Source organism: Diabrotica virgifera, chromosome 4 (genome assembly GCF_917563875.1).
Source record: "Diabrotica virgifera virgifera chromosome 4, PGI_DIABVI_V3a".
NCBI lineage: Eukaryota > Metazoa > Arthropoda > Insecta > Coleoptera > Chrysomelidae > Diabrotica > Diabrotica virgifera.
In genome coordinates, this window is record NC_065446.1 from 155,331,727 (window position 1) to 155,356,962 (window position 25,236).

Consider the following 25,236-nt stretch of genomic DNA (forward strand, 5'->3'; position numbering starts at 1 on the left):
CCGTTTTTATTATAATCTTATTTAACTGTGGTGCATGTCTCAAGAGGCATTCAGTAGGGGACTTTTACCTTCTACTCAGGCTGAGTGCCTCTTGTGTTTCTCGTTTTGTTTCTGTTTTGATTTATGTTTTCCTTGTTCTACCCGTGTCTGTCCTGGGGCAGCTGGCGGGGGAGGACCTTTTACATCCAACCTACGCCAACTGCCTCCTTGTTTTAAGTCTGAGATTTTTAATGTATGTGTGTATTGAATGAATGCATTGATGAAAGTAAGAATGTTTGGCGTTGCTCGTAATTACCAACTGGTTCTGTTTTGCTAGTTCCATCGTGAGGGGGCATCCCGGTCGCCCTACCCGCGGGAGGGTTGCGCTGGACGGTCGCTTCACCGGCCGGTCTGGCGTGAGGCTCTTGCGGGGAGGAGGCTAGGAGGCCGCCAAACTCATGGAATGCACGCGAAGAGTGCCAGAGGGGAGTTAAGAGTAAGGTCGGCGGGTCAGATATGCACGCTAAGTACGGTTCCAGACCCGCCGGCTGGAGAAAGAGGGGGTGAGTTTAGTCGGTAGGCGGCCTCGGCCCGCGGTGAAGCGTGCCGGACTGAATCCGACACACCTGGGACACCTTCCCAGAGGGTCTTTTGAAGATTCTCACCACCCAAAAAAAAAAGTAGTAGACCAGTAAGGATCTGTTTTAGGTGGATGTGAGAGGTTACATTCAGTTTTTTGCGGATAAAGTTAGGTGATAACTTCGTTAATAATAATTGATTTATGCTCCTCCTGAAATATGCCCGGAACATTAATAAAAAGAAATAAAATATTTAAAAATTTCAAAAAATTTCGTTTTTTTTTTAATTTTTAGTTATAACTTAAAAACTATTCATTTTAGAACAAAGTCGTATACGAATAAAACAAAGATAATTAAATTTTATATCAGATGCGATTGGTTAAAAATGTCTTAATTTATCACCCTTGCTTCAAAATAGCAATAAATATAAAATAAGGGGGCAAAACAAGCCTGTCCTTATTCAATGATTTTCCATCACTTAGGTTACACTTGGAACCTTCCTAATTCGCTTAGAAAATTTTTGTAATGTGCTAAAACCGTACATTATAATTCATTAAAATTGACTTACTAGATTTGGCATAATAATTTTGCAATCTAAACTTTTTTTTTTAATTAAAATTTTTCAAAATCTTGCACAACAAAAACTATCACATACAAAGATTTGTAAATATTTTTACATATAAAAAAATACTTCGCCTATCTAATGCACTTTACAGAATTGAAATCGGATTATTTAAGCAGCCTCAGCAATGTTTTAAAGTTAAAAACAATTTTTTGGCTTATAAACAAATTAATGCTGTGGCCAGGACGGGGTGCTACGGACGGGCTCCTTTATTTAGATGGACTTACCCAAGTTTTTTTTATGTATTTTGACCCGTAGAACAAGAATTTTTTGGGTAACAGTTGATCCGGATGTCGATAAGATTGTTATAAACAAAGAATTTGAGGAATTACATATCATCGATTTTTCGCAAAATAAAACATTTTTTTTGTATTTCTTGGGTAATTCTAAGAAAAAAATGTTCCTACAAGTTTTTTCGTAGGATGCATAGTTTTCGAAACAAACGCGGTGGAACTTTCAAAAAACCGAGAAATTGCAATTTTTGAACGCGAATAACGTTTGATTAAAAATTAAATAGCAATTCTGCTGACAGCATTTGAAAGTTTAAGTCAAATTATACCGGTTTTAATTATTTGCATTGCTAAAAATTAACTTTTTTATTATTAAATAAAGCTATTTGTTTATAAGCCAAAAAATTGTTTATAAATTTAAAACATTGCTGGGGCCCTTTAAATAATCCGATTTTAATTCTGTAAAGTGTATTAGTTAGGTAGAGCATCTCTTTATATGTAAAAAAATTAGCCAACTTCTAAATGGTCCACTTTTTGTTCAGAAAGATTTTAAAAAATTTGAACTTTTTTAAAAACATTTAGATTGCAAATTTATTATGCAAAATTTATTAGGTCGATTTTAATGAAATTTGGTACACGATTTAAGTATGTTACAAATAATTTCCTAAGCGAATTACTAAGGTTCTAAGAGCCACCAAAGTGGTTAAAAAATATTGAATAACAACAGACTTATGTTGCCCCCTTATTTTGTATTTATTGCTATATTGCAGAACCTTAAGACATTTTTTACCAGTCGTATATCATGCAAAATTCAATTATCTTTGTTTTATTTCTGTACGACTTGGTTCCAAAACGAATCGTTTTAAAGTTATAAGCAAAGAAAGCAGAAAAAAATCGATGTTTTTCCAAATTTTTAAATACTTTAATTTTTTTTATTAATGTTCCGGGCATATTTGAGAAGGAGCATAATTCAATTATTATTACTAAAGGTGTCACCTAACTTTATCTGCAAAAATCCGAATGCCACTCTCACATCCAAAAATAGACGTTTTTTCGCAGATCCTTACAGGTCTATAGTGACAAGTCTGTAAACGTTTACGGGAAATTTGACATAAATGTCAAAGTGATTAATTGAAAATTAAAATTAAAAACAATAATTATAAAAAATATTAGTTGGTCAAAGCTGTGGTATATATTTTTACCTTAAATATACTTACGTTTTAAATACTGAATTTAAGTTTTTTTAATGTTCCGTAATATGTAATTATAAATTAATCTATTAATCTTAGCGCCATCTACACGATAATTGTGAAAGCATCCGAAGTAAGAAATTCATATTTTATCAATAGAACGTCAAAATGATTAGCAAAATCTTAAAAAAATCGATTACAATTTAATTATTTTTTTGCGTTGTAAATATTAAGTGATAACAATTAAATAATACATTTTAAAATTTCCGGTGAAATTTGAATTAGTAATCCGCTAGGAGCGACACCAGCGAAGCTCAGAGCGTATAAATATAAATATTCTGGCAACTGTCAGATTTAACTAAAATGTCCTGTAATGATTTGTGACATTCTTAAAATCCTATATGACGTTGAAATTAATGACGCACTGAAAAAGGGGTTTGGAATCCACTGTATGTACCTACTAGGTTGTTCAATAAGTTTTGCGATTCGATAAGAGAGACCGTTGCTACTAGCCTAATTTTTTGTTATGGTGGTACACTCTTTATATGAAAGTATGTGAAATTTCATTTCAATCTGTCAATTCGTTCTTTGTTTAGAAGCCATTTAGTATCGGTTTGTCAGAGTATTTTTCACAATGGAAATAATCAAGTATCCTGCAGTAATTTAATTTTTATTTTGGGAAGGTTTAAAAGCAAAGGAAATTTATGAACAAATGTTTAGTGTGTATAAAGACTCTTCGCCTTCAATTATTATACACATATGTCCAAAAGTTTGGAATATTGGAATATTTCGTCTTTTTATTGATTTTTACATATAAACTTTTCTGAATAGTTAAACACCATTTTGTTTCAATTCTTAACAATACTAAATAAATCTCAAAACCAGATAAACGATATGCAAAAAAATATTTATTCTCTTGGAGTGAAAAACTTACAAAGTACAACTTATATTTAAAGATAAATTAGTAAAAAAAAAATAATTTTCAATAAAACTAATAATTAGTATTTCCTCCATTGGCATGTATGCATGCCTGTAGGCGATTTGGCATGCTGGGCATGCTGGGCATGACTGGTCAAGCTGGGCTTGCGGAATTCTCTCCCATTCTTCACGAGCAGCATCTTTTAGTTCGCGAAGTGTAATAGGGGGATTGTTTCGCTTTTTGATGCGTGTTTTGAGAATGTGCCAAGCATGATCAATAACGTTCATATCGGGGGAATTCGAGGGCGACTGTAATGTAGATATTCCTTCTTCTTCCAGAAAATTTTGTACTACTGCTGTTCGATGAGGAGGTGCGTTGTCATGCATAGACACAAATTCATCACCTACTGCCCCTCAGAATAGACGTACGACAGGATTTAAATCTTCCTCGATGTACACAGCACCAGTGACACTTCTCTCTAGATCCAGCAGTGGCGTCCGTGTACCACTCATAATACCACCCCAAACCATAATACTGCCACCTTCAAACGGGACACGCGGTTGGGCTGTTTCTAGTCGGGCTTGTCGTCCTGGGGCCCTCTAAACCAGTGTTCTTCGCGAATCAGATACCAAGCGAATTTTTGATTCATCAGAGAACATCACGTTATTCCAGTTAGGACCATATTGCACCATTTCTCTAGCCCATTGCAACCTTACTATTTTGTGTTGGTAGGTTAGTTTAGGAACATGTAAGGGCCTTCTACGATACAAATTTACCGCATTTAGTCGGCGTGTTATTGTTTGCCTTGAAATATTCAGTCCTTGCAGCCTAGAAATTTCTCTGGATATACCACTTGTTGATTCCAGACGATTTCTTCGAGCTACCAATGTTATCTGCCAATCTTGTGCTGCTGTTGTACATCGACTTCTACCACTTCTGGTATGATTCTTGACGTCATTTGTCTCTTGGAATTTTTTTAAATTTTAGATACAGCACGCTGAGTAACATCAACAATATTCGCGATATCACTTTGACTAAAGCCCTGTTGTAACAAAGCAATTACCCTAGATCTGTCAAAGTGAGATATCACGTTTCTAGGCATTTTTAAACGGCTCAATTCAAATTTAAACAGACTGAAATAATGTGTAAATACGCTAATCAGTTGAATGTGATCAAAATGGGCAAAATGATACAAAAACGATTCAAAGTTTTTATCATTTTCATGTAAAAACGCTCTAAAATGAATATCAACAACAGTTTTTAAACCACCATAGGCGTAGATATATTATTTGTAAGTATTCCAAACTTTTGGACATGTGTGTAGTAGAAGGATGAGTTGCTAAGTTTAAACGTAGTAGTACAACTCAACGGGTGTCCATATAAAAATTTTTAGGGGAGGCCAGACGTGAAGATATTGCACATTATATTTTGTATACTTTGGATAACCATATATCATAAAGCACCCGAAAGCAAGGGGGAGTACGGCCTCCCTCTGCCCATGGGCATGTACAAGCTTTGAATAGTACAAGCCTTGAATACGATCCACGTTGAGGACGTCCAAAAACAGCAACAACGACAGAAATCGTAGAAAAAATACAGGATATGGTATTGAAAACTCGTCGAGTGACTGAAAGTGATTTAGTAGAATCCAGAGGCATCTTATTTGGCAGTGTTATCAATATGTTGGCTGAAGTATTGGGTTTCAACAAGCTGTGTTCACAATAGGTGCCGAATTCGCTAACAATGTAACACAAACACATTCGATTGCGACTTTCTCAGCAACATGTAGAGCGTTTTCGAAAGGATAAAATAGATTTTGTTCGTCAATTCATCACTATGGATTAGACTTGGTACATCACCATGATCCTAAATCAAAATCCTAAGAGGCTAAAGTGTGGTAGAACCTGGTTTTTCTGCTCCGAAACGAGTTTGTGTTCATAAATCGGCCAAGGTTTTAGCATCAATTTTTGGGATGTGAGACGAATTTTTTTGTGGATTACTGGCAAACTGATAAAACAATAAATTTTGGATATTAATGTAACCTTTAAGAACAGCTGAAGGAAAAAAATCATGAAAAATGACCCGGTCTGCAAAAGAAAAAAAGTCTTTTTCATCGAGACAATGCAGTGTCATAATATGAACATTTTTCCGATTGCTAAAATCCATTAATAAAATTAAAGTTCGAATTATTGGAGCATCCACAGTATTAATCAGATTTGGCTCCTAGCGAATTCGGTTTGTTTCAATACATAAAAAAAAAGAATGTGTGTGTACTTTGTACGCACGTAAGAAGTTATACTTCTATTATATGATTTCAACGAAATAAAATACTTTTAAACAGTTTATGTTTATATTAAACTAATTTTAATACTTACCACTTTCCAAAAATCCAAAAATTAAAAAAAGACAGCAATTCTGCGCATTTTAACCCGGGACCTCACGATCTGTAGTCGAATCAATGACCCACGACTCCACGACCTCACTGTTTATACGGTTTCTCGGACATTATGACAAATCACGGTAAAAAATAGACGAAGTGAAGTATAAATGTAAAAATGTTTTAATAATACGTATTATCTTACTCCTGAGGAAGACAAATCCAAAGACACAAAAATCATAATACATATATTTACTAAAAACACTAATATATTCTTTCCATACCTTTTTTGGGCTGATACATTCACAATTTTAAAGATTTAGCAACAAACCCCATACTGTCTGTGTCCGCATGCGCGCAGAATTATAAAAATTCACTCCCAATCGCGCCTAAAGAAGTAGAACTTCAAAAAAAATTATGCGTAGAAAGAGCTTTTTCATGAAATCATTAGTACATATCAGCTATGGAAGCGTATTTTCCAGCCCTTCCAGATCCTCCCTTCAGGGATGGAATTTATGAATTGGAATCTCGTTGGAACAAGTGTATTGATGTTCAGGGACACTACAGTCCGTCTAATTTACTTATCGCTGCACGTCATTATCTACGCCAGAAATCTAAGTTGACATAGTTGCCGAAGTATAAAAAAATCCTGAATCCATTTTAAATCAAATAGATCACATAATTATTGTAAACATGGATTATGCAACAAAACAAATTAATATTCAATGCAAATAAATAAAAACTTAAGAAATAAAGAACAAGAATTAAGTTATAATCATTTAAGATTTGCAGTGCAAGAGTTTTTGCACTGCATTGTTAATAAATATTAAAAAACGGCTCCGAACTCTTGGGAGAAGCCGATAGGTTTCTTTGTATATGTCTACAAAAACAACCAAAACAGTTGTCAGATACCTCGATTATTTCAAGTCGTGATAAAATTAGGTGAAATTTATGTTTTTATAGTAGAGGATCTTTTATAGTAAAGTAAATAATAAAAACAGTAAATATAATAGAACAGATACTTACAGTAAAAAATATAAACAAATATGAAGAGTCATCACCGCAACTGCCAAATAAATGTTACCAATTTATTATAAAATGTCACCTTCGTTCGATTACAGTTACGGTGTGTTCCAAACAAATGTGCTTCATAAAAACGCTTTATACAAATTTATTTATACAAATTAAATGAAACATATTATTGTGTATTTTTTAGGTTAACATTAATAGAAATCTTCAAATATTATTTCTACGCGTATATAATAAAATATGTCTAGTGGCTGTAATTCCAGTGTACTCGGCAAAATCATTCTAAAAAAAACACCTACCGCCAAATATTTCGTGTTGGTATCATGCGACGTCATAGGCTATGACGCGGATGACGTGCAACGGTTAGTAAATTAGACGAAGTATATATTACTGAATAATAAAGTATATTTCAAATCATAAACTTATGTTTTTCTTATCGAACCGCAAGACTTATTGAACAACCTAGTATTTAAAATACTTGTATAATATTTGTAAATTTATTATTATTTGTGTTTTAGGTCTTATTATTTCTACAGCCTGTTACTTTTTCTCAGCAGGAATCTATATATTTCTACTAAAAGTAAAAGACGTGCATAAAAAATGTTTCGTGGGATATTCAATTTCAATGTGCGTTACCTTTTTCTGTTTGATTTTGCTTCAGAAGGTCCATACTGGTTGCAATATTATTGGTAAGTTTGAGTCAAAAATTTTACACATACTCTATTGAGACGCAACAATATTTATATTATAATGAAAATGAGAGACATTTATACTTTATTTGGTTCAGAGAGGACCACCAAACCCTTACGTACATTTCACCCTCATTAGGGATCATCGGAGAGGTACCTATAGAGGGTGTCCCATAATTAATTGGACATTAGCTAATGGGTGATAGAAGACATCAAAATATTAAGATTTAACTAAAATCGCTTAAATAAAATATGGCTCCTTACTGAGTTACAGGGTGTTTTATTTAAAAATTTAAAAACTATTTTTTCTTAGTATTTTAAAACTCTTCGACGTATCCTCTTCATACTTGGCAGAAAGTGTAGGTATTATACACCCTATGAAATTATGATAAATAAACGTTTCTGGCTACTACCAGTGGCGTACGACAGTGGACATCGAATGGTTGATCCTTCCCAAATTCTACGCCACTGGCGGAATTGACATTTTAGCGAAATTTTTCGATTCTCCAATACTCTTTATGTAAATAACGTACTCTTTACTCGTAACGATAAAGTCATTAGTTTTCGAGATATTTGAAGTTAAACATCTAACGGCACGGATATTTCGATTAATATATTGTGCCGCTTAATTTTAAACTACAAATATCTCGAAAACTAATGATTTTATCATTAAGACTGAAGAGTGTATTATTCATTCTTAACGATAAATTCATTAGTTTTAGAAATATTTGAAATTAAAAATGAAGCGGCTCAATACATTACTTAAAATAACTGTGCCGTTACATGTTTAACTTCAAATATCTCGAAAACTATTGACTTTATCGTTACGAGTGAGGAGTACGTTATTTACATAGAGAGTATTGGAGAATAGAAAAATTGTGGTAAAATGGCAATTCCGCTAGTGGCGTAGAATTTGGGAATGATCAACCATTCGCTGTCCCCTGTCGTACGCCACTGGTAGTAGCCAGAAACGTTTATTTATCATAGTTTCATAGAATGTATAATAGCTACATTTTCTGCCAACTATGAAAAAAAACGTCGAATAGTTTTAAAATACTGAGCAAAAATAGTTTTTAAAATTTTTAAATAAAACACCCTGTAACTCAGTAAGGAGCCGTATTTTATTTAAGCGATTTTGGTTAAATCTTAATATTTTGATGTCTTCTATCACCCATTAGCTAATGTCCATTTAATTATGGGACACCCTGTATATGGTGTGTTCTGGATGAAAAGACAAATAAATTTTTCTCCCAATGCCGAAATAACAAAAAGCTTTTAACAAATAATTCGATACGGACGTTTAGTCCTGTCGCCAGTGGGGTACAACGGCCTCCTTTATTCATATGTACTTACCCAAGTTTTTTTTATGTATTTTGACCCGTAGAACACGAACTTTTTGGGTAATAGTTGATCCGGATGTCGATAAGATTGTTATAAGCAAAGAACTTGAGGAACACATTTTTTTCTACTATTTTTTGGGTCATTCTAAGCAAAAAATTCTCTTGCAAATTTTTTCGTAGAATGCATAGTTTTCGAGACAAACGCGTAGGTCTGAATCCCGCGTATGAAAAAAAAGTTGATTAATAGCAAGCTGAACATTTGTTAAAAGCTTTAGGGTGTCTAGTCGGACAAACTTTGATATATGGGAACACTGGAACAGGGGAAGTTTTAATTGTGGAACAGGTTAAAAATTTGGAACGGTCAGTCCACGAAAACGGCACATGTATTTTGTCCGACAGAACAGATTTAAACTCTCCGAACAAAGATTAAACTCTCATGCAAAAATCAGACTGCTATTTATCATCAAATGGGCGTTTTAATGAGTGGAACATGTAGAATATGTCGAATGACAGGAATTATCACAGGTGATAAATATCAGTCTGATTTTTGCATGAGAGTTTAATCTCTGTTCGGAGAGTTTTAACTCTGTTCTGTCAGACAAAATAAATGTACCGTTTACGTGGTCTGACCGTTCCAAATTTTTAACCTGTTCCACAATTAAAACTGCCCCTGTTCCAGTGTTCCCATATATCAAAGTTTGTCCGACTAGACACCCTTAAGCTATTAACAAATTTTCAGCTTGCTATTAATCAACTTTTTTTCATACGCGGGATCCAGACCTAGCGGTTGAACTTTAAAAAAATCGAAAAATTGCAATTTTTGAACCCGAATAACTTTTGATTAAAAAATAAAATAACAATTCTGCTTACCGCATTTGAAAGTTCAAGTCAAATTCTATCGGTTTTTATTATTTCCATTGCTAAAAATTATTTTTTTTTGTTGTTAAACAAAGCTATAAACACATCGTGCTTGTGTGATGTTTTCAATGCATCGTATTCGTGCTTTTTAATACTTGCAAATCAAAAGACCGATGACTAGGAGAAATTTAAAATTTGCACTTCTTTACCAGTCGATTCATCAAGGTAAAATATCCAACCAATCTTAAAATAGAAGAAATCGTTGCAATGTTTACCTTGATGAATAGACAGGTAGTGAAATGCAAATTTTAGATTTTCCTTGTCTTCTTTAATTTATCATTCGTTTGCTTTGTAAGTATTAGAAAGCACGAATACAGGAGTTACCAGAATCTGGTCCCAATAAAAGTGTTTATTTCTCCGGAAATAAAGCTTGGAACTTTTTTAAGTAGCTCTCTCTACAGCGTCCGTATCGAATTATTTGTTTGAATTTGGCATTGGGAGACAAATTATTTCTCTTTTCGTTTAGAGTCAACCATATATGTATACCTATACGATGATCCCTAGTACGGAAGAGAAACGTACGTAAGGGGTTGATGGTCCTCTCTGAACGAATTGAAATAAAAAATGTCACTTATTTTCATTTTATATTAGTTTACCGCAATCTGAGTACCTATAGGGCCCAAGAATTCGTTGCAATTTTTACCTTGACCAATATACAGGTAGTGAAATGCAAATTTTAGATTTCCCCTAGACTTCTTTAATTCATCTTTCGTTTGCTTTGTAAGTGTTAGAAAGCACGAATACAGGAGTTACCAGAATCGGGTCCAAATAGAAGTGTTTAGTTCTCCGGAAATAAAACTTCGGCCTTTTAATATTTATAATATTCATAATATTCACTTAAGATTATAAAGGGTGTAACAAAAATGCAGGTCATAAATTAAATCACATATTCTGAGACTAAAAATAAATAGATTTAACCTAACTTACCTTAGTAAAAATGTGCAGATAAATAAAGGTACAGCCCTTTGCAGTTACAAAATGAAATTCCATTTTTTTCCATATATCGAAAACTCTTAGAGATTTTTTATTTAAAATGGACAAGTGGCATTCACATGGCAGGAAAATCTTTAAAAAAATTATAGTGAAATTTGTGCACCGCATAACAATTTTGTGGAGGTTTTGTTCCCTTAAACCCCCCCCCCCCCCCCAAACTTTTGAGTACGTTTCAATTAAATTATTATTGTGGTACCATTAGATAAACACAATATTTTTAAAACTTTTTTGCCTCTTAGTATTTTTTCGATAATCTAGTTTTTATTGAGATGTAGCTTCTTTTTTAACATGTTTACATATAAACTTTATGGGAGTTTTGTTTCTTTAAACCCCCCAAATAGTTGTATACATTCCAATTAAACTATTATTGTGGTACCAGTAGTTAAACACAGTGTTTCTAAAACTTTTTTGCCTCCTACTATTTTTTCGATAAGGAATCTTTTTTAAATTGGTTCAAATCATACCTAACAATGTAAATTTTCATTATTACCATCTATAGTCATACGTAACCATATACAAAAATGTGGTGGATTTGAAAAATATTCAAAATATCTCGATAGAAACTGGCTTTACGAAAAAGTACTAAGAGGCAAAAAAGTTTTAAAAACATTGTGTTTAACTAGTGGTATCACAATATTAATTTAACTGGAACGTACGCAAAAGTTTGGGGAGGTTTGAGGGAACAAAACCCCCATAAAATTTTTATGGGGTCCACAAATTTCACTATAATTTTTTTTAAGATTTTCCTGCCATGAGAATACCACATGTCCATTTTCAATAAAAAATCTCGAATAGTTTTCGATATATTGGAAAAATCAATTTTCATTTTGTAATTTCAAAGAGCTGTAATTTTTTTATGTGCACATTTGTACTAAGGTAAGTTAGGTTTAATCAAAATATTTTTGGTCCCAGATTATGTGGTACAACTTATGACCTGTATTTTTGTTACACCCTGTATATTAAATAAAAATGAAACTGAAAACTTAAGAAAGATAAAGAGTAGTTTATGACAATTAAAATTTGCATTTTACATTTTCCTGTTACAGTGGAGGATCCGATATCAAGGTTAATCGGCACCGAGCTGTTTATTGGATAAAAATTTTTGGATAATATAATATGTAATTTTTAGGCTATTGATTATGTACTATAGAAAGGAACTACAAAGTTAACGGGGTTTTATTATTTCATATGGTCAATGAATCTCTATATATGAAAAAACCGCGGAGTGCTACCATTTAAAGGGGTGCGTTTTTGAGAAATGGGTGAATTAGTCCCTGGGCACAGGTTACATTAGAGTGAGTTATATGCACTTTTGGTACAAATACGTCTACATAAAAATTGTTCCTGGTTAAATTTCCTATCTAAATATAACTTTTTAAAGTCAAAGATACTTTTTTGTACAAAAATATATTCAAAAGAAAAAGCACGAAGGAACCCAAAAGAAATAAATTTTGTTTTTTGTCCCATAACTTTTGTCCACGGGGATATAGGTATAGACATTGCTTTACAGAAAAAAAACTTACATATTTTATTTTTAAAATGATGTTTGGTAGAGATCATTAGGATTTACAGTTTTCGAAATATGATTTTTCAAAGTTCGCCACTCACAGCAATTTTGGGCAATTTTCCTTGTTATTTCGCAAATATTGGTCTGTAACTTTTTTCTACGTAACTTTAGGTATATGCAATGGTACATGTAAGAGGAATAGAAATCAATTACCTTTAAAATGGTCTACTATATTAATGTTGTACGACTTCTTTTAAAGAGGTTATGTTTTTCAAGACTTTATACTTTTAATGAGTTTTTAAATTTTTTACTATTATTTTTTAAATTTCCCATTATAACTTTTTTTTCTATATGGTATATATTATATAATAAAAAAGAAAGCTTATTCTGTTTACTTTAAAATGGTGTATTATAAAAAATTCTAGGGTTATTTTTGAATAAGATATGCTTTTTCAAATTGTAATAAGTACTTGCAGCGATTTTTGATTTTAGGATTATTTTTTAAATTCCTTATTATAACTTTTTTATGTGATTGTGTGTTATGATTGAATCTTATTTTTTATAGGTAATACTTTGGATCCACTTGACTCGGCCGGGCAAACTTCAAAATATGGATTAATTCTAATATTTACTGTCAAAGCTCCTGCACCATAAGCTTTGCTTGAAAAAATAGCATGTAAATGTACCAAAGGATGTACAACAAACTGCGGTTGTAGGAAGATAGGAATTAGTTGTTCAATATTCTGCAAAGGTTGCATGTGCATGGGTACTAATTGTGGGAACTAGATAACTGAGGTGTCAGAGGAAGATATTGAAGCTAATGCTAACGAAGAGATGGACTTTGATTTTAAAAAATTTTTAAATGTCAACGTTTAAATAATTTTAACTAAAGTGATGTTTTTTAAAACTAATGTTTATGTAAATTTTGTAAAAGAAATAATTTTAAATAATACAGGTAAAAAAATATCAAAGAATCGCTCGGTTTCCATTATATATTTAAATATAGATGATACACTATTTTAAAGAACAGAAAGTAAGCCCTCTTTGTTGCGCAATATATAGATATTATATTCATGTACAAGAAAAAAAAAAGTTATAATGAGGAATTTCAAAAATAATCGTAAAAATGTAAAAAATAATATTTTTTTATATTAGGTATTATATAATATATAATACTATATGTATATAATAATTTTATTTTATTTTTATATAATATTATAAAAAATCGTTAAAAGTATAAAACCTTGAAAAACCATAATCTCTTTAAAAAAAAGTCGTACAACGTTATACAGTAGGCCATTTTAAAGGTAATTGATTTCTATTCCTATTACGTGTATCATTGCTTATACCTAAAGTTACATAGAAAAAAGAGACAGAACAATATTTGCGAAATAACAAGGAAAATTGCCCAAAATTGCTGTGAGTGGCGAATTTTGAAAAATCATATTTCGAAAACCGTAAATCCTAATGACCTATACCAAACATCATTTTAAAGAGAAAATATGTAAGTTTTTTTTCTGTGAAGCAATGTATATACCTATATCCACGTTGACAAAAGTTATGGGACAAAAAACAAAATGCCTTTCTTTTGGGTTTCTTTGTGCTTTTTCTTTTGAATATATTTTTGTACAAAAAAGTATCTTTGACTTTAAAAAGTTATATTTAGATAGGAAATTTAACCAGGAACAATTTTTATGTAGATATGTTTGTACCAAAAGTGCATAGAACTAATTCACCCATTTCTCAAAAACGCACCCCTTTAAATGGTAGCACTCCACGGTTTTTTCATATATAGATGTCCATTGACCATATAAAATAATAAAACCCCGTTAACGTTGTAGTTCCTTTTAGCTATCTTATTTTGAATATAATCAATAGCCTATTTATTAACAATTATAAAAAACATGTGCCCGATCTAATTTTGTTCTGACTACAATTATTAATTAATAATAAAATCATGATTTTTTTTATAAATTAAAAAAAAATTATTGACCCATGCAGATATTATTCTAGATTTTTTGGATCATTCTAAACAAAAAAGGTTGCTGTAATTTTTTTTCTTAAGTTGATCGTTTTTGAGTTATAATCAATTTAAAACTGAAAAAAAGAACGAGAAATGACGAGTTTTAAGGCTCAAAAACACCAGTAAAAATATTATTTTTGTAATCATCAAGTATCTAAATTCAATTTCAAACCATCTTCTATCAGGTCCCGATATGATTGTTTGCCATGTTTTATTTTAAAATATATTTTTTAATTGTTAATGAGGAAGGTTTCTTATGGGAAGACGGGCATTAACAACTAAAAACTAATGTTTTAAAATGAGATACGTCCAAAATATTTCAAGAACTGATAGATACTTCGTACTTTCAAAAATGATATTTTTGTGCCTTGAAAATAGTCATCTTTCGTTCTATATTCATTAAATTGTTTATAACTCAAAAACGATCAAGTTATGAAAATAATTATAAAAGACCTTTTTTGTTTAGAATGATCCAAAAAATCTGAAATAATATCTGCCCGGTTCTTCTTTAATTTAGGGAAGGGGCTTGTACCTTGAACCGGATTTTTTCAAAGCTCAATTATTTTTAAGTTTTTAAATTTCAAGGACAATTTTTGGACTAACTTGTAGTTTACACACCATAGTATACAGTGCGGTGGAATAAGTGTTGCCCCCCCCCTGTTAACTTGTTTATTTTAAGAATATAAGCAAAACGCTCGGACAGGTCGATTTTTAAACTAACCATAGTATATTATAGCATCAACGTTTCGAACTTTACGTGATTCCTCTTCAGGTGACAGCCATAACTTTGATTTTTTTAAACGGGAAAGTACATCATGTGACACCTCATTTAAAAGCTCTTAAAATACTGATTTCAAAAATGTATAATCCTTTAATCCTGTTTGAGAGCGTAGACGCAAAATTTCAGTCGAATTCTTTCTAAATGCAATCATTTTTTTCGAATCCTTAAAAAACTAATGAATATTTTTGAAAAATTTAAACGCAGAATGAAATATTACAGTATTCTCGATGGTCCAAAGTCCCTGAGAACTTCTATAATGTTAATTTTAATAAGTCACAGTGGTGAAAAACAGAGAAAATTTAGTGTGATTTTTAATTTCAAATATATCATTCAAAAGAAACTTTTTGTTTATTCTAAGGGACTGGCAGCCCTCGTTAATATTCTAATCTTTCATTCTGCGTTTCAATTTTTCAAAAATAATTATTAGTTTCCTCAGAATTCGAAAAAAATAAATGCGTTTAAAAAGAGTTCGACCGAAATTACGTCTCAAAGTACGATCTCAAAAAGGATTAAAGTATTATACATTTTTAAAATTAGTATTTCAAAAGCTGTTAAATGAGGTGTCACATGATGTACCTTACCATTTTAAAAAATCAAAGTTATACCTGTCACCTGAAGAGGAATTGCGTAAAGTTCGAAACGTTGATGCTATAATATACTATGGTTAGTTTAAAAATTGACCTGTCCGATCGTTTTGCTTATATTCTTAAAATAAACAAGTTAACAGGGGGGGGGCAACACTTATTCCACTGCACTGTATAGTATAACATATTAAAAGGTCATAGTAATAAAACAAAACCAAACACATTTTTTAGAATTTTATTTATTAGAGCTAATTTGGTCCAAGGTACAAACCGGTACTGTACCTTGAACCACATAGTCTTTTACGTTGGACCACCCGTAAACCTTTAAAAATATATAAAAAAAACTTGGTCCAGAATATTTATTGATGTTCAGAATTCTCTTCAGATACTGGACCGTTAAATAGGGACTTACAGCAGTTACTTGTGTAACGTAAAAATGTGTCTTTTTTATTTCATTAACTTTGTACGGCTCAACGTACAAGACGTGATAGCGGTCCAAGGTACAAATACAGTGGAACCTCGATAACTCGGATTAATCGGGACCGCGGCCGATCCGGGTTATCGAAAATCCGAGATAGCCGGAGAATATGGTAAAAATTAATTAAATTACGGCATACTTACAGATAAACTCCGTTAGAATTAAAATAACTTGAAATATATTTATAAATATGCACAGTACCTACACATCAAAATTACTAAAAAAAAACACCAAACACAAACGTAAGCAAACGGAAGCGAACAATACAAGACACACAATACAGTCACAACGATGTAATGTTATTTAAGAACAGTGAAAACTAAAGACCATTGTTTATAAAAGAATTTTTTAAATAGTCTTTCCTAAACAATGCTAAGACAGTTTGAAATAAAAAGGAATAGGTACTAGAGACAGGTGCCTGTTGTTTCTGCGGCGTGTGCTATGAGTCATTTTTACTGTCGTATAGTTCAAATTACACACATACACATTATCTCTCAAATATTATATTACATACATTTTTATTGTTGAAAGGTTTGTCTGATAATTAACTATTTTGATGGGAAATAAGCCACAATTAAATTGAAAAATAATTTTATTAACGTTTCGTGACGCCCAAATCGGGTCGTTGTCAAAATACAAAATATTGAAAATCAAAATGTTTATCTGATGAAAATCGGTCCGGGTTAGCCGGACTTCCGGGTTATCGAGGGCCGACTTATCGGGGTTCCACTGTACTGTGTTACAAGACTCAGCGAAAAGAAAACAAATGTGAATTTAACCTAATAAAACGGCTTTGTTATATTTCTCACTATGTTGTTTAACTACCTATTAGTATACACACCTTGTGATTTAATTTACGATATTTGTAAACACAAAAATTAGAAAAGAAAATTATCTATCCTATAAATAGTTACTTTTCACGAAATACAACACTATATTTTTAAGATAGCCGCAAACGATTTCTAATCAGGTTCAACAACTAACCACATAATGGCAGTGATTGTAGAAGAACTTAAGATAAGAACCATACACAGTTCGCGCTCAAAATAAAAGAAAAATGGAGTGGCCCATGGTACAAGCTGGCCCAAGGTACAAGCCTCTCTCCTATATAGCCCGATCAAAGAACAATCTGACCCCAAAAAAATAAAGGAAGGATGAAAATTTGGAAATAGGTAGTTGAAATTGTCTATTATTATATAGAAAAAAGTTTACAATTCTACATCCCCTCCATTTTTCAAAAATAGAGGGGAATACCCCCTCTCGAAGGTGAAAAATATACATTCAAAATAAGTCCGGAATTGGATAAAATGACTAATTCTAAGCAACTTTTGCTCTATGGAGTTTTTTCCCTAAGTCAATACTTTTTGAGTTATTTGCAAGTGAATATGTTCATTTTTAACAGAAAAAAACATGTTTTTGACGGTTTTTCGGAGACAACTCAAAAAGTAAGATTGTCGGCGAAAAAAATATTCTTAGCAAAAATATAGCCTATAAAAAACTGAAAAAAAAAATGGTGTATGCTTGAGGTCTGTAGACCCAGTAGAAGCAGAGTTGTAGCTAATGAAAAGTAGGTTCTTCTTCATAAAATTCCAAATCGAATATTTCCATTTCAACTTTTATAAAGTGTTTAAAAAAGGATTATTTTTGTTTTTTAAAAAAACTTGTAACATTAAAAGTAAGTATGTTACGCTCAATATATTGTTGGTTCTTTTTATTTTTTTGGTAAATAATCGCGAAAATCACCCCCTAATTAGCATCACAAATAAATTTTATCATTACCACTTCACAAGTTACTTTTTTTATGTATTATTTATATGATTTGTAAGTTTCATGGGTTCAAAATGCTTATTTTTGAAAAAGCTCTAGTTAAAATGGCTTGAACGAGTAACTAATCACGAGTTTAGGCAAATTTTGAACAGCCATAGCATAATCAATTTTAGTATAACAAGAAAACAAAAAAGGAAAAATATTCAGAAAAGCAAAACGTACTCTTTAAGATGTATTACTCTTTAAGATTTTTGGTATTACTAATAATTTTTAAGTTAATTTCATGAACAATTCCATTTTTTTTTTTTTTTCAAAATAAAAAAATATTTTATTTTAAACCCAATTTTTTTCAAAACTGAGCACTTTGAACCAATGAAACTTATAGATAATGTAAACAATACATAAGTAAAATAACTTGTGAAGCGGTTACGATTAATTTTATTTGGGAAGTTAATTAGAGGGTGATTTTCGCGATTTTTGTAACAAAAAATAAAAGGGACCAACAATATTTTGAGCGTAACTCACTTATTTTTAATGTTAGAAATTTTTTTAAAAAACAAAAATAAACCTTTTTTTAAACACTTTAAGAAGTTGTAATGAATTTTCCCCGAAAAGTGCTCTGTTTTTTGGTTATTTCACATTGAAATATTCGATTTGGAATTTGACGAAGAACAACCTACTTTTCATTAGCTACAACTCTGCTTATACTGGGTCTGCAGACGTCACGCGTACACCATTTTTTTTTTCAATTTTTTATAAGCTATATTTTTACTAAGAATATTTTTTTCGCTAGAGTACTTACTTTTTGAGTTATCTGCGAAAAACCATCCATAAACATGTTTTTTTTTTTGTTAAAAATGAACATATTCACTCGCAAATAACTCGAAAAGTATTGACTTAGTGAAAAAACTCTATAAAAAAAATTTGCTTAGAATTAGTCATTTTATCCAATTCAGGGCCTATTTTGAACGTATATTTTTCACTCATGAGAAAATATTTTTCACCTTGTATTTCCCAATTTTTGTAAAATGAAGGGGATGTAGAATTGTAAACTTTTTCTTATATAATAATAGATAATTTCAACTACCTATTTCCAAATTTTCATCCTTCCTTTATTTTTTTGGAGGTTTTCGTAAAATTTTGTGTTCCCTGATCGGGCTAATAAGAAAAAGTCATTTTTAATTATTAATTAATTATAGTGAGAACAAAATTAGATCGAGCATGCCTTGTTTTTATAATAATTGTTAACATACATAATTACTAGGGAGCGGATTTTATGCTAAATGCATATTGCATGCATATTTCGCATATTTGAGAACTTAACTAAATTTTGCATATTTTTAAAAAAACATGCATATTTTGTGCCTATTTAAAAACATTTAAGTCCAAAAAAAAATTTTTTAAATTTTTTAATTCGACACAAAATATTTCTCAGCACAGGCTGTCGTATCTATTAATTCGAGAACTACCTGAAGAGAGACGGCTCATTCACTGCCTTTTCATTTTTTTTTTTTAGAAAATACCCGATCTTTACACAAAGTACTTATAGTGCTTAGAGCACGCCGTTATAAAATTATTGTAGGATGTTAAAATTATGAAGGATGGTTTACCGGGAAATCCGAATTTTATTTACTTTTATTATTTAGTAGGTACCTATAATTCTGGTGATTTTTTTAAACCCCTATTGTTAAGAGAATTTACACCTTTAACCATCGTTTTATTTTACGATTTTCTAACGGAAATTATTAACGGAACATATTAGGGGTGAATTCCCTGATGTAAATGTACTAATAAGTAGCGTAAAAAAGTATTCGTCAAAAGTCCTTTACGGGTTCAGTTGTACAGGAACAAACTACCTAATGTACCTTTACCTCCCGGTCCAGTACTGACTAGGTGGGGAACTTGGTTGGAAGCTGCAATTTTTTATGCAGGATTTTTGGCTTTAACAAGTTATTTTAAATACGCCCCAATTATTTCTGTTGATGTTGAAAGGAGTTTTCCAAGTTATAAAAATATTTTATCTGATCAAAAAATGTGTCCTCGTAAAAAAATTGGAAAAACACATTGTAGTGAATTATAATCGAAGATATAGGTATATATTGATGTTGTTGTTTTATTTTAAATAGGTAACTATTGGTATCAGTTTTTGTAAAAAATGTGAATAAATTGTATATATAAAAAATAATGATTTTATTTGAAAGATAATAAATAAGACTGCCGCCCCCCCTATAAAAGAACCCCCTAGAATAGAATAGAACAGAAAATTTGTGGTTTCTCGAAATGCGCATTTTTTTAATTCTTGTGCATATCTTGCGCATATTTCGTAATTTTTTACTGCATATATATGCGCATATTTTCTCAAAATTGATCGCATATAAATCCGCTCCCTAATAATTACATATATCCAATAATTTTTATCCTTTAAACAGATCGGTACAAATCGAACTTATATGGGATCCTCACCTATAACTTCGATTTTAGAAAATGTCCATCATAATATAATCTGCTATTTCCTTTGAGATCAAATAGTCTCACCATAATATTCCAATAAATTTATTAAACTACATTAAAAAAATGATTGAATGAAAAAAAAGTTATTACATATCTCTGTTAGTGAGAGTGGAACTCCTTGTGAATAATTCTTACTTAAAGGATTCCTCAGTTTAATTTTAGCACGTGGATCAAAACAATAGTTTAACTTTAATAATAATGTAAAATGATGTTTCTTTTAACAACAAACTAGACAGATAATTATTATTCTATCACTTGAAATATTACTATTATATTCATATTTTTGCTATAATTTATTTGAAATACCAATTATTATTGGTTATTAAAACTATTTATACGTGCTGGTTTAACTAACTGTGAAATAAATTCTCTCGGGCTAAAAATTAAATAGTACTTGACCTCTAATCGTGATTTTTTAAGTGTTAGTTTTAAATATATAAAACAATTCTGAATATTTGCATGGCACCATTCATATTTTCAATCGATAGAGTTATGTCATTCCTAGTTTCTCAAACGTTTAGTTTATTTATTCTGCTACACATTGTTTATTGGTTGAATAGAATTTTTTATATCAATAAATTTGTATTTTCAGAATAAAAGTTAACTTCTTTGATACAGTCAAATAAATTAATTTCATAGAGATCTAATATTAACATAAAACAGAAAAATAATATTACCAGAGAACGACAGTTCTCGTCAGTGGCGCACAACCCCAACAACAATACCCCTACAAGCGACACTATATATACACGAAATTTTCGATTTTCTAAATCTGACTGAATTGAAAATTGGAAAAAATCCCATCTTAAAGTTTAGGAAAAGACTCACCCATCCATATGTCAACTCTCCATTTTGGTCCAAGGGTGTGGCTTTTACGGCACTTTCCATTTAGGGTCTGTTTTTCGTTCTCGTCCCCAAAACTCCAAAAAATTTCAAAAATTTAAGTCCGACCTTTACGGCTTCTGATAATACTGATCATTACCTTTCCAACGAATGTCTAATTTTGAAAATCGGTTATACCATTCAAAAGTTACCGAGCTCAGAAGTATGACTCAATTTTTATTTAAAAAGGGGAAAATGTTTGCGGATATGTTTGTTATATGTATGTATGTATGTCGTATGTATGTGTGTGGAAAAGTTACACCGATCAGAATTTTTTCTGTGTTTTAAGAGGGTGTGAGAGCCGATTCAGAACCGGTGTAATTTTTGACTTCTGACTACCCGTAAGCCAGCTAGAGGGCTAGGGAGATACAAAATAGCATATTTTTGGGCGTATATATTTAGGTTCAAGGAGAGACAGGAAAACCGCAAGTACACCAAATTAATAGGGTTGAGTTAAACTTTTAAATGATGCCTAAGCTATCAAGCTGAGACATATACACTGCTCACCATAGCCGAAAAACTGAAAAATTAAACTTTGAAAATTTTGGTTTTTCGACAATTAGTCAAAATTTCAACCTACGAATTGCGCTAATAACTGAGCGTTTGTAGGAGGCCTCTAGTCGCGTCTAACGGTGTATTCATGTATTCATGTGTAACAGTTGCAGCTGAACGTTTCACTTGATAAATAGCCCCTCTTGAAGCATCAATGTCACGTGCTACGGTAATTACAGAGTCTCCCTTCTCCAGTAACGTTAAAGCACGAACCTTCTCCTCTTTTGTGAGTTTCTTGCGAACCATATTTGTCAGTTCAATTTAGAATTTGACAATCTCAAACTTTACGCGGTAAATGAGAATAAGTTTAACACTGACTACCCGCACAAAGCCAACTGTTTACAGTGCAAACGCGCAGAATACCCTAAATAAGCCAAGTGGTCTGTGAACTGCAGATAATTGCTGTCGCAAGTACGCTATTCCCCCTCCCCTACTCTCCCCTCCAAACGCAGACAGAACGCATGCAAATTGTCTTCAAATTTGGTGATTTATTTGTCAATGTAAAGATTTTTTTTGCCGGCACTGTACATTGTGTAGAGGCATTTAAATTCAAAATAAATGTAAAACCTATTTTAGGATGGGGTAAAAGGATTGATTTCGCGACCATCATCGCGACCGTCATCGCGTCGGTGAAATAAATTTTTTACATAATATTATATAGGTATGTATATTATGTGTATGTATATTATATTAGTGTAGGAAACAAAGGTTGAAAAAATTGACACAAGTCCGGTTTTATTTTTTTTTTCTGGTATATCAAGGGGTGCTTATTATACGACTAACCTTTTCTGAAAAAATTTCGCCCCGGAGCCCCCCTTTTCACCCCTTTAAAGGGGGTGATTTGTGGTTTTTGCGGAACGTAGCCCTTCCTGTACCTTTTACAAAAAATTTCTTTATGTAAATATGAAGAGGACTATATTTTCTACGATTTATTTTCCGACAGCATCTGTCTATCATCCACCGTTTAGCGGGGGTGGCGCCCCAAATTTGACAAGTTTTTAAAAAAGATGTTTTTCCCTAACTGTAACGGAAATTAAGAAGAAATCCTGCGGCAATTGTTCACAAATAATTGATGTAGTATCATATTTCATATGCATCTGTAGATGTAATAATAGGATTTTGTTTCAGCAAAAATGTTTAAGCAAGGCGAAAACCTCGCGTTTCTTTGGGAAAATATTCCCATGAGATCTTTTTGCGTAAGGGACCGTTCAAGTATTACGTAAAGCAGGTTAGGGGGGTCAAAAATCTTCAAAAATTGCGTTACGCAATAGATAAACTCCCATAAGAGTGCGTTACCTAGGGGGGGGTTAAAATCTTCAAAAATCGCGTTACGTAATACTTGAACGCACCCTAATCAGTTTCATGAGATACCGCAGAATAAGACCCGAAAGGTTATAATAAAGATATTAAAAATGACTGTTAACAGAAAAAATACTCAAAACTATTTCACTAACACCAAAACTAGTTCGTCTCTATCTTGCTAAGAGAACCGTCGATTTATTGCATTTCGATTTAATGTCCATGATTCAGCTCCATAGTAAAGCACACTGTGTACATAACATTTAATTAGCCTTATTCTGAGGGCCAGTATCAGATCTTTGCTGCATAAAATCTTTTTTATTTTCACGAAGTTGGCACGTGCTTTTTCAATTCTCTCTCTTATTTCTGCAGTCTAATCGTTATTTTCTGTGATTATCGTTCCCAAGTAAGTATATTTTTTTACTCTCTCAGACTGCTGGCCGCCTACCGTTAATATTTCATTTGTATTGTTGTTCTTGCTAGTTTTCATAAATTTGGGTTTTTTGATGATAAGAGAGAGTCCATATTCTCCACTAAATATATCTTAATATTGTGTTCATTATTCTTTCTAAGTCTTCCAAGTTGTCTGATATTATGACTGTATCGTCGGCATACCTAATGTTATTAATTAAATTTTCATTCACTTTTATGCCGACTGTCTCGTTTACCAAAGCTTCTTGTGTGATTTCTTCAGAATAAGCACTAAACAATAACGGCGACAGTATGTAACCTTGCCTGGCCCCTCTCCTTATCGCGAGATTTCAGTTTCTCCAGGACTTGTGTTATGGAAGAATTTGGACCAATCACGGGTCACAGATTTTCGATTTGACACTTGACAGTTCGATCAACTTTTGAAAATATATCCATTTACCACAATAAAATCAAATTTGTTTTTAATGCTGTGTGTTTACCTCTTTAATTTTGTTATTTTAGGTGAATTGGATTTATAGAAGTATAATATTGGATTTACATTTATCAAAATGTAGTGAACTGGAAAAATGAATTCAAATTCAGAAGATGTAAGTGTAATAATATGTAGATAATTAATATTAATGATAATAATTTTAATTCTATGAAGATGTAAAATAAATACACCTTAAATATAAATACAAGTGTTTTAATTTATTACCAAAACAAATTTTAAATAGTAATAGTAAATTTAAATAGTACACTTTTGTTAGATCCAAACCCCCAAAAATAGAAAAGTTACAATCAAAGAAATAAAATGATTGGGGTTTTTTAATTTCCTAATATGTAGGTATGTATTTTACCTTTCATTATACGACTTTTTCTATGCTTGGAGTCACACAAAATAATAAGATAAATACTTGTGGATTTTCTATAATTTTTTTATAGAAAAACAGCCAATATCATCTTGTTCTTATGGTATTCCCTACAGTACATAGTACATCTATACTTATACAATACTTTTGCTTATATACCTATGCTTATATAAATAAAATATATAAAACTATAATGTAACCAAAAGTGCGTTTATACTTTTAAATACATATACCATATACCTATACAATTTTATTTTAAGTATAATCATACACATTACCCATTAAACTGTTAAACATACACACAGTTAAAAAATGGACAGGAAAAAACCTACAATGAAATAAACACATAAGTAGGTATCATTCTAAAATTCTTTACCCAAATCCAAATTATTTATTAAGCTAGATTTATAGTTTGACGGACTGTAGACATAGACACTCTGAAAAAAGATCAACATAGAAGTTTGTGTACTCTTGTTTATAAAGCTTGCCACTTGCCACGCATGGGGAGCTATACTATAATAATATATATTATATCATATCGCTCACTACAACGATTCCTAACTAGGAACCTAATTAGTTTAGAAACTAATGGTTCCATGTGTGCAGGTTCACTCATCATTAGATACTATAGTATCATATTGCTCACTACAGCGATTCCTAACTAGGAACGAATGGTTACATGTGTGCAGGCTCATTTATTTACTA

The 25,236-nt window shown here is 31.6% G+C and overlaps 1 protein-coding gene across 2 annotated transcripts in view; it reads left to right on the plus strand.

The window, feature by feature from the left end:
* The window catches only part of LOC126883967 (G-protein coupled receptor Mth-like), a 230,582-nt gene that overhangs the window by 122,839 nt on the left and 82,507 nt on the right, over positions 1-25,236 (plus strand). For both annotated transcript variants that reach the window (XM_050649735.1, XM_050649736.1), the window contains exon 4: positions 7,443-7,613. In XM_050649735.1, coding sequence (XP_050505692.1) covers positions 7,443-7,613 — 171 coding nt within the window. The remainder of the gene's footprint in view (positions 1-7,442; positions 7,614-25,236) is intronic.